Source organism: Ambystoma mexicanum, chromosome 7q (genome assembly GCF_040938575.1).
Source record: "Ambystoma mexicanum isolate Mex_15411 chromosome 7q, UKY_AmexF1_1, whole genome shotgun sequence".
In the NCBI taxonomy this organism is placed as follows: Eukaryota; Metazoa; Chordata; class Amphibia; order Caudata; family Ambystomatidae; genus Ambystoma; species Ambystoma mexicanum.
In genome coordinates, this window is record NC_090941.1 from 502,276,725 (window position 1) to 502,289,824 (window position 13,100).

The 13,100-nt window shown below is 45.5% G+C and overlaps 1 protein-coding gene across 11 annotated transcripts in view; it reads left to right on the top strand.

Annotated features, from left to right (window-relative positions):
• The window catches only part of RCBTB2 (RCC1 and BTB domain containing protein 2), a 1,530,600-nt gene that overhangs the window by 1,284,656 nt on the left and 232,844 nt on the right, over positions 1-13,100 (top strand). For all 11 annotated transcript variants that reach the window (XR_011284121.1, XM_069639837.1, XM_069639845.1 and 8 more), the window contains one exon: positions 4,156-4,295. Coding sequence is in view for 10 of the 11 variants with exons in the window: in XM_069639837.1 (XP_069495938.1) it covers positions 4,156-4,295 (140 nt within the window). In the remaining variant the exon portion in view is untranslated. The remainder of the gene's footprint in view (positions 1-4,155; positions 4,296-13,100) is intronic.

Here is a 13,100-nt window from a genome sequence, read left to right on the forward strand (position 1 = left end):
ATACTTAGTTCGGTTCAAAATTGGATTAAGGTGTTAAGTGCCTTACTTCGCCTGTCCTCATTAGAGGGACATTCATAGAAAGAGAAAAGTCCTTTTGAGTGTAGGTGTTCTGCTGTAATTTTATGAATAGGGGAGTAGCATTGAGGGTTCTGGGGAAACCAGGGGTCTGGCTGACAGTAGGTTGAGGGGATGTCAGGTTGGGGGTTATTCTAAAGGGAGAATACCATATCTCACCCTCGGGTAATCCCTCCCCAATCCCAAGGGACCCTCCACCCAGGTGATTCTCCCTCGCTAGTCCGCCCCCAGGGTTGGGATCCAAAAGCGATTGCCCTACCCTTTCCACTGGTTTGGAGGATCCCCCAGGAGTGGGAAGGAAAAAACCCTTACCTTTTTCACAGGTGATATAATTGAGATGCTAGTGGAGAGATGTGACTTTCTCTGGAGCAGTGACGATGCAAAATGTTTGTGTACTAATGTCACATCCTTGTTTGACATCCTTTATAAGGAATCCATCCAGAATCTTTGTGCAGCATCAAAAGGATTCCTAGAAAAATTGAATTGGAGGAGCTTTGGCTAAGGGGGATAGCAGCAGTAAAAATGCATCTCCTCACAAAGCTCCTTTTTCACATTCCTGGCATTCCGCATCACCATCCCACTTATATACATAAAACATTTTACATTTATTTTGAAAAACCTACTTCTCAGGGTTCCAAGAAGGCTTCTTATGATGGTGACATTCAGTGGAGGGTTTGGGATTCCCAAAATAGTGTGCCATCTCAGTTTGGGACTGTAAGCCCCAGTTTTTTATTGGGTGGCCAGTAACGAGGAGACAGTGTTTAAAACTGGAAAACGTGCATTTGTCTCCTTTCAGAGATATATTACTGTTTGTTCTACTGAATAGAAAGTCTAAATTGCTCAGAGCAGAGGATGACTTTGATGTACAGTAACAAGATGAGGTCCAACTGTGGATGGGAAGCAGTTTTGGCCCTCTTTCACATGTCCTGTGTAATCCTGAATTCAGCCCAGGGATGTTCCCATGATCCTTCACTGGGTTGTAAGATTGGAGGCCTTTAGTGGCTATCCATCTGCGCCGGAAAAACAATAGTTTCTCAAAAATGTGTTAGTGATTGCATTAACGACACACAGCTCAAACAAAAGGTTTTCAGGGTTTTCTCAACTATGTTGGCACAATTGTGGGGAGCTCGAAACAATGCTTCACATAGGTAGTCGTGCCCCTTGGCATAAACATATTGGAAGGATATTCTGTTTAAGATGAAAGATATTTAAGGGAACAGTTTACCAGTGAACCCTCTGCTGATCATTTTAGCAGACTGTGATGAAAGTAGCAACTATTCCATATTTAGAAACAGTGATTATCTGCTAACACAGCTGTTAAATGCAGCCAGGCTGACCAAAGCTCACAAATGCTAGTAAGACTGAGATTCTACTCATCGGCACACCCACTCCCTCCTTCCCTGCAGCCCTCTGGCCGGCCTCTCTTGGCCCTCTTCCTGCTCCTACCTGCAAGGCAAAAAACCTCGGGGTCATCTTCGACTCCACACTCTCCTTCTCTCCTCATATATCTGACATCTCTAAGAAGTCAGACTACCAGCTGCACCTTCTCCGAGATGTTCTTCCATTCCTCTCCTTCCCCCAGAAGCTCACTGTCTCCTGAGCCCTGGTTCTCTCGAAGCTGGACTACTGTAACAGCCTCTATCTTAATCTGCCTGCCTCCACTCTCTCTGCAACTCATCCAGAACAGAACTGCAAGACTTGTCCTTGGCCTCAAGCCCAGGGACCGCATCTCTCCAGGACTGAAATCTCTACACTGGCTCCCAGTGGCTGCGAGGATTAAGTTCAAAACCCTCTGCATTGTCCACAAGGCCTTCTGGGGCCTAAATACCTTCAACTCTTCGCTCATCCGTCTCCAACTCCCTCAGGGTCAGCCGCCTCTCGAAGCAACGAGCTGGGGGTAGATCTCTCTCTTCAGCAGGGGCCTCCCTCTGGAATAGCCTTCCTGCCTCCCTGAAACTTGAGGAGAACCATCTCCGGTTCCGGAAGCACCTCAAAGCCTTCCTCTTTGCTTCTGCTTTCTCTCTCCCTCTCCCCTGCTAAATTCTTCACTGAAACTGCACTGAATCTGCAACTGGGCCACTCTAACCGACCTCGGTCCTCGGCCCAGCCACTCTCCACTTGCACTGCCTCCCTGGCAACCCCTGCAGTGCGGGACTGTCTCTGTATCCCTACAGCCCCCCCTTCCCAGCACGTGTGTGCACTTACCTTGCACTTGCCACCAGCTGGCCCTATTTATTTATTTATTTTTATTCTACTTACTTTGTACTGCACTTCCCCCCTCCCCCTCCCCTTGCACTTTCTCCCTTCCTCCTACCCCTGCACTTGCACAATCTGAATGACACCTGGCCTAGTAGGATCGTTGTCTGTCTTCCCCTTGTTCCCCCCTCCCTGCCTCGTCGCACCTTGAAACACTTGTGTATAGGCGCGTTACAAATGCCATATCATATATCATATCATATGGAAACTGCCGGAAGGCCCTCTGCTAGCAAAATTGTGGCAACAAATCTTGTAGGATATGTCAATGGAAACAATTAATACATTTTAAACTACCACTAAGCTAATTGCTTAAAAACCTGGTTGCCATTCTTGGACTACAGTAATAGGCATGCAAGCCTGATGTTCAGGCCACCAGGACCGACTAGTTTTTTATTTTTAGGATTGAGACTGTGGATACTGGCAATGATCTAGACTGTTTTGCTGGGTTCTCGGGTGGAGGGAATTTTACTGGCAAATGTGATAGTGGGGCGTCAGACTTGTGGAGATCCGCCTGTATCAATATGGACTGTTTATTATTGCCATCGATATAGGATCTGATAGATCAGATTGACCTGTTTTGCGCCAATAAAGATTAAAAAACGTTTTGCGGAAAAAAGGTTCTTTAGTGTTTGCATACATTTCATTCACTAAAAACACGAGCTAAAAAGAGGTAAGAATGGAGGTGTTGGATGAACCAGATTTACAGATAGGATCGGTTTACTGTCCCCTTTGGGGATACTTAATGGTTGAGTTACACTAAATATTTCTGTTTATAAGTAATCTCTGCCAAGTTACCACAAACATTAGTAACGTTATATCCTATCCTTTGTATTAATGTAAGATTGGAGCTACTGTTTCCATGCTGTGTGCGCAACTTGTAGAATTAGCATCCACTTTATGGGGAGCTTTTCAATTCGGAAAGGAAGAAGAATGATTGTTGGATCGAACAGGAAGTTGGCAACGCTTGCAATCTTGGACACCGAAAAAGGCAATTATTTGCAGCACTCAAATAGGAGCAATATTCACTCCCTCCAGTGTATCTCCGCTCAGTGCTTTGCAAGTGTGTATTTCTGGAGCTCTAGAAACAAAGCTCATTTCAATTAAACGCCATTGCTCAAAGCCATACATTTGCTACGTATACATACGGAGGTGGAATTGACAGAGCACACCTGAAAAGTTGGTGTACATTTATGATAAGTGAGAGAACTTCTAGGAGCGTACAGATTTTCTACTTGCAGAGTAGAAAGGGAAATGGTTAGGAGGTCTTCCATGGTTGTTTTTTCTTACAGGATGTCAGTATGCCACCAGACTGGATCCTCTCTCTGACATTTCCAGTGCATGGCCCAAGTTCGGGCGTAGGGGAACCTGCTGAAGGTTCTTCCAAAATGATTCGGTAGCATTTGAGAGGTATGCAGTGTGACTAGAGTGAGGTCAGTAATTCAGAATTTCTGTCTTGGGTCATGGCAAGGGATAGTAAATGTGGAGGGACACTAAGATATAGAATTCCAAAATGACTAGAACTTAAATGTAGTTTGAGATGGGCGGAAACCATCTAGCAGCAAGAGGCTAAGTAGGGGTTTCCTGTGCTGCAAAAGGCAGAGAAATGTGCAGATTCAAAGGAGCAGTGATCTACTTCTGCCGGCTTTATGTATGTATTGTATGTTTGTATGTAATTATTATTGTATGCGATCTGTGTATTTATTCATTAGCAATTTTGGCTTAATTTGTAAATATTGTTGGTGGCTGTATACTTTCATTTATATTTATTTCGGCTATTTTTGTACTGAAATGTCTCATGTCCCATTTGTTTTTTTCATCCACAAGGTGTGAATATTTCCGTTCCATGTTACAGAATAACGAGGAGGAAATCGTAGAAATGAATCAGTTTACTTATACTGTGTATCGTGCCTTCCTGGAATATCTGTATACGGACAGCATCAATCTCCCACCCCAGGATGCAATAGGTAATTTATATATAATTTGGAGGAAAAAAAATGGCTGCCTTTGAAATTAAAGATACATGTTCATTTTGCAGGAGCAGAAAAGTTTTATTGGGAATTTTATTTTAGTGATGGATGTGTTGGGATAAACGTCATACATCCCACACATTAGAGCAGTGTTCCAGATAAGATTTTTAGGTGTGAGTATTTTACTCCCTGTTTTTCTAAGTTGGGAGTAAAATTATTTTTTAGGGAGTAAAAATGTAAGTCCAATTCCCAATGAGAATATTTTATATGTATGTACACAGAAATGTTTTTGTAATAATGATTCCTTTGCACCTAGTTATTCATACACATTAAAAGATACATGTTTACTTCTTCCAATCAGGCAGTAATCATAGTAGTTTCTTCCTTTGGTACCACGTGCACTACTGGTCCAAATATTTCCGTGGAGCTGTGTGGATGAAAGCAGGAACACACGGTCCTGTGTGTTTGTTTCCTATTATTTGTTGGGAGTATTTTTGCTCCCTATTTTTATTTTTGGGGAATATTTGGCTATTGTTAGGGAGTACAAGTAGTCAATGCAGCCCTTATCTGGAGGGCTTTGTGAAAGGAAATATAAGCTAAGAAAACCCTTAAAACACGAGTCTGAAAACACACCAAAAGCCAAAGGCCCAGATTGCAAGCAGATCACACTGTCATTCCCACCATACGCCTTCACTGAGAGGTATGATGAATCCGATGAAGTCATCACTGAAGATCTTCCCCTCCTAAAAACAGTCCTTGGACCCCAGAATCCCCACAAATTATCGACCTATCACAACTGTCCCCTTCTTACTGAAAATTATTGATAGAGTGGCATATCTCCAGATCTGTGACTTCCTTGAATCCAGTAACATTCTAGGCACCCATCAGACACAGTACTGAGCCCTCCTTGACTTAAGAACTTGACAACACCATCGACTCTGGCAAGCTCTCACTCCTCTTTCTACTTGACCTATCAGCAGCCTTCAACTTGATCGCCAACACCATGCTCTGTCAACACCTCACCACTTCAGCTGACTTCTCCCCCAATGCCCCAAATGGATTGCCTCATTCCTGTCCAACAGAACATCGAGTCTTCGCCAGTTACGCAGCATCCTCTCCTACTCCCATCACATGCAGCATACCCCAAGGCTTCTGTGTTTCTCCCACCCTGTACAACATTTATACCAAGACCCTCTTCGACCTCCTCAACTCCCTTGGCACGTCTCACACAAACTACGCTGACGACACGCAAATCCTCATCCCCGTATCTGGGAACCACTTCCAAGACTCAGCCTAGTGAATGCCATCTACGAGACCGTTCAAACCTGGATGGCTAAGCACAGCCTTTGCTTAAACGATGAAAAGCCAGAACTCCTAATTATTGGATCCCCATTATCCCTCGGCAAACTTGACAAACCTTCAGATCCTTCACTGTTGATGGCCACATCATCCCTGTCGCATCGGCAGTCAGAACTCTGGGGCTCCTCCTTGATGCCATCCTCAACATGACTAGGCAGTTAAACCACATTTCATCTACCTCTGCCTACGCCACTAAGTTCATTAATACCACCAAACCTTTCTTTTAATCAGAAAACCGAACCAACATTGCCCAAGCACTCACTGGATGGACACTAGACTATTGTAAGTCTCTTCTGTGTGTCATCTGAGAAAGAAACCTGAATAGATTGCAAGTGGTTCAAACCAATGCCCTCCGAGCAGCCACAGACCTAGGCAAACATGACCACATCTCCGAAACGAGGTATGTCCTCCACTGGCTCTCCATCAGGGAAAGAATCATATTAAAAACTCTTCATCACGCATCAATGCTTAATCATGCACCAACATACCTTATGCAAAGGATCAAAAGACATGACCCTACAAGCCCACAGCGCTTGGCCTACAGACATTGCCTAGGGATTACAAGATACCACTGCAAAAGAGCCAGTGGGGCCAGTTTTCCAGTTCGGACGGATACCCTCTGGAATAACCTGCAGGCTGACCCCTCCTACCAGTCTTTCAGAAAAAAGTTGAAAAGCAACATTTTCATCTAACTTTGTCTTTACAATTCTCTACTGTGTACCTGCTTTCCATAACTAGCGCCTAGATGCCCTTGGGCTGCATGCGCTGCTATAAATACATTAATAAAAAAGGATTCCCTGCCAGTGACCTCCTACCATGTGACTAGGGGATGCCAGTCCCTATCTGATCCTGACCCTGAGGGTGGATATATGAGGGAGGATCACATGGGAGGAGACAGCTGTCGGGGGGAGGTGGTGACTCCATCAGACGAACGTGGTATTCTCCCCTTCCTCCTAAAGACGACCGTATACTACGCAAGTTCTCGATGGCTTGTTGCCATCCCAGACTTATCCAAGGATGCTACTCGAAGGAAAAAGTCCAGCAAAACAAGAAAAGGGCAGCAAACGCATCAAGAGAAATGTATTACACCCAAGAATAAAGAACCCTCAACAGACTTGTGTGTGTAACTACATTCAGCCCTATAAGCAACAAGATAAAAACCATCATTAAAAACTGGCACCTGATAAAAAAAAATAGGCACCTGATTAAAAACATAGGCACCCTATTTAAGAAGCCTTTTTTCCCCATTAAAAAGAACTAAAACCTGAAAGAGAAGTTGGTTCAAACTTACGAACAACCTACAGTACAACAATCCTTTGACAGGTGCTGGGGCCTCCTTCCAGTGAAAGGACATTACAAATGTGCCCACTCTGTTTCATGTGAATTCACAGAGACCAAGCACACCTTTCAACATGGCACCATTAAGTGGCACTTGGACGCACACACCAACTGTAATAGTAAGGGAGTTAAATGCATCATTGAATGTCTCTGCAAACGCATATATGATGGGAAAGCTATATATCCCATTAAACAGCGCATCTCAGAGCATAGGTCGTGCATACGGAACAGAGTTGCAGACAAGCCTCTAATAGGACATTACAAACAGAGAAACCACATAGACAGAGATCTCAGCTGGTTTATGTTGCTACAAATGATCATTCCCAGTAGCAGAGTGGGGGAGATATGGACAAAATGCTATGTAGTTTGAAACAGTGAATATACCACCTCAATACAGCAAATATTGGGTTGAATGTCACGGTCGAGTGGAATAACTTGATTAGCAAATAGACCATGTCTAAACATATGTATGAACGTATCTGTTAATGACATATGCAGGCTGACTGATATGCATACTGGGTATGCTGTGCCATACTTATACCCTGTATATCCTAAACTGTATGGGAATGCATTGTAAGGAACTCATGGTGGCAACAGTAAAGACAGACACAAGTGAGCACAGTTCGAGGGTGTTTATTAAACTGCAAAGGTAGGTTGAAATGAAAAAACGCCTAATCTAAACCTAAATCTAGGATGGGAGCAAGCGCCGACCATCAAATAATAAGGCAGTCCTAGTGGCTTTGTGTCAAATAAAAGGGCCTATACTAAGAAAAACCTATTGCCAATCCTTGGGCTAAATACAAAAAGAATGTTCTTAAGAAAGAAGGAGGTGTTCACAAATAATAAGGATGCATAACTTGAGGTCTCCCTTCCCCACGTTTTCAGCATGGGACAAGGTGGGATTTTGGAGCACAGCACACGCTTGAGATTTCCCAGCACGAACTAACAGTTCCGCTTTCAGCAATCAGGACAATCAATGGTTAAGTCTCTTTTCTATCAAAAAAGCTGTGGGCCTAATTTATTCAAATAATGATCAAACAGTTACTTTTCACATATATATTGGGTGATGTCTTCCACCTCTGGATCCCCTCTTCCGGGCGCAGATCTTTAGAAAGTTCCTTAACGATACCAGAACCTCTGATAGTTGTTCTCCTGCTTTCGAGGGTCTATCAGGGTCCAAAATATCAAAACAAAAGTTCAACAAAAAAAATCTTCTCTGTATTAGGGTGATAGTTCTTCACCCCTTGGTTCCCCCTGTTTTGGGCTCAGACCTCTCTCGAATATCACTTCTTTGTCAGGTTCCTGCTGGCATGTCATGCATTCAAAGGGCTTTCCCACTTATGTTTTGATTTGTTGCACTCACGGGTCGTTGGGTGTTGGCTTTTCACCCTTAGATCCACCTCTTTCAGACTCAGATCTGACTCGAATGTTCTCCCCCCTCGATCGCGTTCACTATGGCTTTCAATGCAACTATTTGGTGACTTTTGCAAATCTTAATGATTTTTCATACAGTTCACTATGGACATCCCCCGGCCGGGTTCACTTTTGTCAACAATCTGGATTTTCAGAGAATCTTGTCAATCGCGCCTTTTCCATTTAACTCTTATGATGCAGAATTCACTTCCCTTAGCTTCACAATCCTCTGTCGGTCAAAGACTTTTGACTGTACAGAGGATTTTACATGACCCCTTTATGACCACTTTGACCCCTCTTATCAACTTTCCCAAGGCCTTCGGGTTATGGTAGTTTCTATAATCGGGTAATCGTTCAGAGTTTCCTGAGTGATCATCCATGTGGTGCCAGACTCCTCTGTTGCTGGTTTTCCCCCTTTCACATCAATCACTCTTGGGGGGCGTGGCCTAGGCCCATGCATTGAGTTCAGCTCCCACTGCGATCCTGAATGGTCCTTGCAGCGATTATACATTAAGGTCTGTACCAGCTACAAAAATGCACTCCTGTGCGGGGGAAACCAACGCGGAGCAGACAAACTGTTACCCGGCTTGAATCGGAGCTGGCGGAGGGACGAAATTAGACAAGGAAAGAGAACCCCTGCATCCCAAGATGGCGACTTGCGCCTAATGCAAGGCATAAAGGTGACCTGGGCTGAGGCTGGACTAAATAACAGAAGTGTACCCCAATCCCCCTGGGGTCTTGCTTGCAGCATATTCAGCAGCCAGGCTCCAGACATTGTAGAAGCCGCCCTGTGAGAGTGACTCCTTTTGGGCTGCGGGGGTGGGTGGGCCAAGACACACTCTCACCATCTGTCTGGCCCAGCCCGGGGCTGCGGCACTTGATCCTCTCTGAGTGCCCACCAGACCTCCGGCAACACTCTCCGCTCTGGGAGATAGCGGCCAACTGCTCCTGCATAGCGGAGAAACACACGGCTGCTCACAACTGGAGCAGGACTGCAGAGACACGTTGCTGCTGCGACCACCCCACTCCGAGCCATCATATTACTGTGACTCTCTGCCTGGGAACCTTCAACACCGCTCAATGGCAAGGTAGGACCCCGACTGCCGTTGCACATGCCCCTGCTGCCCTCACCATTACGTTACCCGTACACACATGCTACATTGCAGGGAGATGCTGCTCTGTTGCGGTCTGTCCCCTGAAACAGTTGTGGTCCCCTCACTGGTTGGCTGCACCCACTGCGTTGGGGTCCTATTGGCCCTTAACTTGGTGGCGACTCTGCAAGCACTCCCTAGTGTTAGGGAGAATTCTCTTATAAGGCTAATTTCCCAAACCTAGTGAGTCCCCCAGCAGCTTTGCTGGATTTTTTGGGGTTTGTTTTTTCTCCTGCTAAGAGTGAGACTCTTTTACTCCCACTCTTAGGCATGATTTGAGGTATGTCTCTGACTATTTGTGTGATTTTGGGTTATGGGGTCTTTTACTACATAGGGTATCATCTAATTTTTGTGTATGTGTTACACAGCACCCTCAGTGCAGTAATACAGGGGTGTCATAGTGACCCCCAAACATAAACTCCAAACCCTGGGACTGACTACTGTCTCCCAGGGCATGTAAAGTCACCATTGACTTTACTAGTCCTATATTGTGAACAGAACCAGTACAAACCATCATATTGTGGGGTTAATTATATTACCCCTGGGTCTGTTTTCAAGGGCGCACTGTCCAGTCCCCACTTGTCGAGTTTCAGGCTGATGGCAGTGGTTACCACGCAAAATATTCCACTGGAATATTTCCTATGGGATTTTCCCATTGATTTTAAACGCACCACTTTTTGGTGCAATCTTAAAGATACCGCTGGTTTATTTAATATTAAATTCACAGTTGGGTCTTTTTGCCAGAACTCTTTTCTAAAATGGCGTTCGTGTCCGTCTCTGTAACTCTGACCAAGGTCGAGCCCTTTGTTCCACTTTTTGGCGGGTTTCTCCACAGAAGCCCTCCAAATGGTGCCACTCTCTCTGAGTTCCCCAGGATGTGTGGGGAGGGGAATTGGCACCCTGGACTGCGTTACCCTGGATAGTCGTACTCTATTCTGATTGGCCCAGTGGTGAGCCGTCCGGCTCACCACTTAGCATGTTTAAGTGACAGCTAGGCTGTTGAATGGGGTTTTTTCTGCATAAAAGCAGGGCTTTTGGGACTGGAACTTCAGAAGTCGCCACAGGACCTAAGAATCCGAAGAGGGAAGAAGCTGAGCCATCTGCAACGACAACACCACGGTGGAGCCCTGCTGCAACGACCTCACCACTTTCCCGACGACAAGAGGAGATCTTCTGCTGGAAGAGTCTTCTCCCTCTGAGCTGGTGGAATCAACCAGTTCGCCCCTTTTGCCTTCCAAAGACGTCTCTTGGTCGACTCGCCCGTGCCAAGCACCCCGGCGACCGGATAGCCAAGCTTCACCACTTTGGCTGCGAATAAAAGGAACGCATCTTTTACCAACAAACTCTGTGGCTGGTCTCTTCCCTGGGAAGTGCAACGACTACAAGGTTCCTCCTCAACGAGACCTTCTCTTCCCTTGGTCGAATCCACGACTTGCATCCACTGCCAGGAACAACTGCTGCCGCTGGAGCTTCCTCTGTCTTTCAGGTACTATGTTCCACCTGGCCTCCCTTTCTTCGGATTGCTAAAGGTGACCCTTAAATCCTTGGCTTTCCAACTGGGTTGGTTCCAGACATTCTAACTTTACTTCTCAAATCACCCCATCCTCTTTTGAACACTGCAAAGACTTTTAGTGCATTTTTGTGATTCTAGCCACATTTCGCTTTGCTCCATTTAAAGTGGGACTGGCCTATGGACTTTGGCTCTACAGTGTATACTGCCTTCACTGACTTGCTTTGGACTTCTAAAAGTGTTGGGAACTGTTTTATTTTTATGTTCTGCCTTTTTCTCTCCCTTTAACCTAACTATTGTAGTGCCATCTAGGTTATGTGCTCACATCTGTTTTAACAAATAGTGGTGTTTTAACTCAGACTTGTCTAATAGTTATCAAGGGAGGTGTTTATACTTTATCTGACTGTGTTTGAACTTGCGTTTGATTTATGGTGCTAGTGTGTTTTTAAAGTGTATCTTAAATAAAAAATTATATACTTTTGATACAAAGCTCTGGTCAGTGTTTGCTTGTTCCACTGTGTTTTTAGCCCTATTGTGTATACTCTATATACTGCCTTACTCTTCTTGAGAGAAGTCTGACTGCTCAGCCACAGTTACCAGGTAAATCTGGGTGGTGCAGACTGCTACCAATTGGGTTTACTGCTTACTCCTGTAGTCTTAATCTTTTTGCAGTGGTCCCCAAGGGAACTGCACAGGATTCTGCCTAACACCTACAAGAACTTAACATCGCACCAGCAAGGTGCCCATTTAGTCCTGCTCTGCCATAGTGCCTCTGCGAGCTGCTAGTGGTACCTGGTCACCTGTCGTGGGTGTGCCCCCCAGCCCCTGAGACAGGGATCACACAACCTAAGATAAATTCAAAGAATAAGCTGGAACCTGATCCACAGCCTCCTTCTACTGGGCATTTTCTGGGTGGTTGGGCACTGCTCACATCTTACGGGCTTAACCAGTTATCTGCAGCTATGTCACCCACGAAGCACAAAGGGAAATCCGCCATCATGGACGCCTTTATCAGCCAAAATAAAGCTGCTGCTGCTCCTCAGGCGCCTGGATCTGATCCTCCTGCATCCCTAGACATTACCCACGATTCGCAAGATAACCCTGCTAAACGACACGACAGCTACTATAAAAGACTGTGTGGTGAAAGTCAAGGAACTGGAGAGGAGGAACTTCTCACTGGAACACCGAGCGGAAGATGCGGAAGGCAGAGCATGGCGAAACATACGTGTGCTGGGCCTGCCAGAGGGAACAGAGGGACCGGACCTGAGCTCCTACATTGAAAACTTGTTGCTACAAGAAATGGCCCCGGTGGGGTTTTACACTCGAGAGAGCACACAGATCGCTCCAGAATAAAACACATCCGGGATCCCACCCTAGGCCGAATGATTGCTAAGATCCTTAACTTCCGCAACAAGGAGGTGATTCTACGGCACTCCAGGGAGGGAGGTGAGATCTCTCAAGACAACTCCAAAATTGCCATTAATCCGGCTTATACTCTCGTGGTGCAGAGGACCCGAAATTCTTTTGTGCCCATAAAAGCTAAGGTTAGACAATTGGGCCTCAAATACATGCTGATATATCCCTGGAGACTGAAGATCCTCTACAACTGCAAATCGTACTTTGACAGTCCTGAAGCCGCAAACATGTGGATGGAACACAAGAACTTGTCTTGTAAGGGGGACCTTGGCACCTTACACTCGCTTGGACAGGTTGAGCTGCTGTGAGGCCTGTGCTTGGCTTGTAACCCCCGGACTAACCTGAGCCATACCATTGGTTCCTCTGGGCTCCCCTGGACCAATGCTGCTCAATATAAATTGAGAAATTTGCTGCTTATATCCTAGACGTTCAGTGGGGGAAAGGCCCAGTTATCCACTGCTGGTATCACCTACCCACTCCCGGTTGACACTGGGGACTGACCTGCTGCTAGTCGCGCTACCTGGTACACACTGGCCAACACAAGCCTTTGGGGTACCAGGATGCCTGAACAATATGGTTTTGTTGGCAATGTTTTACAGTTTTGTTGTTTTTTAT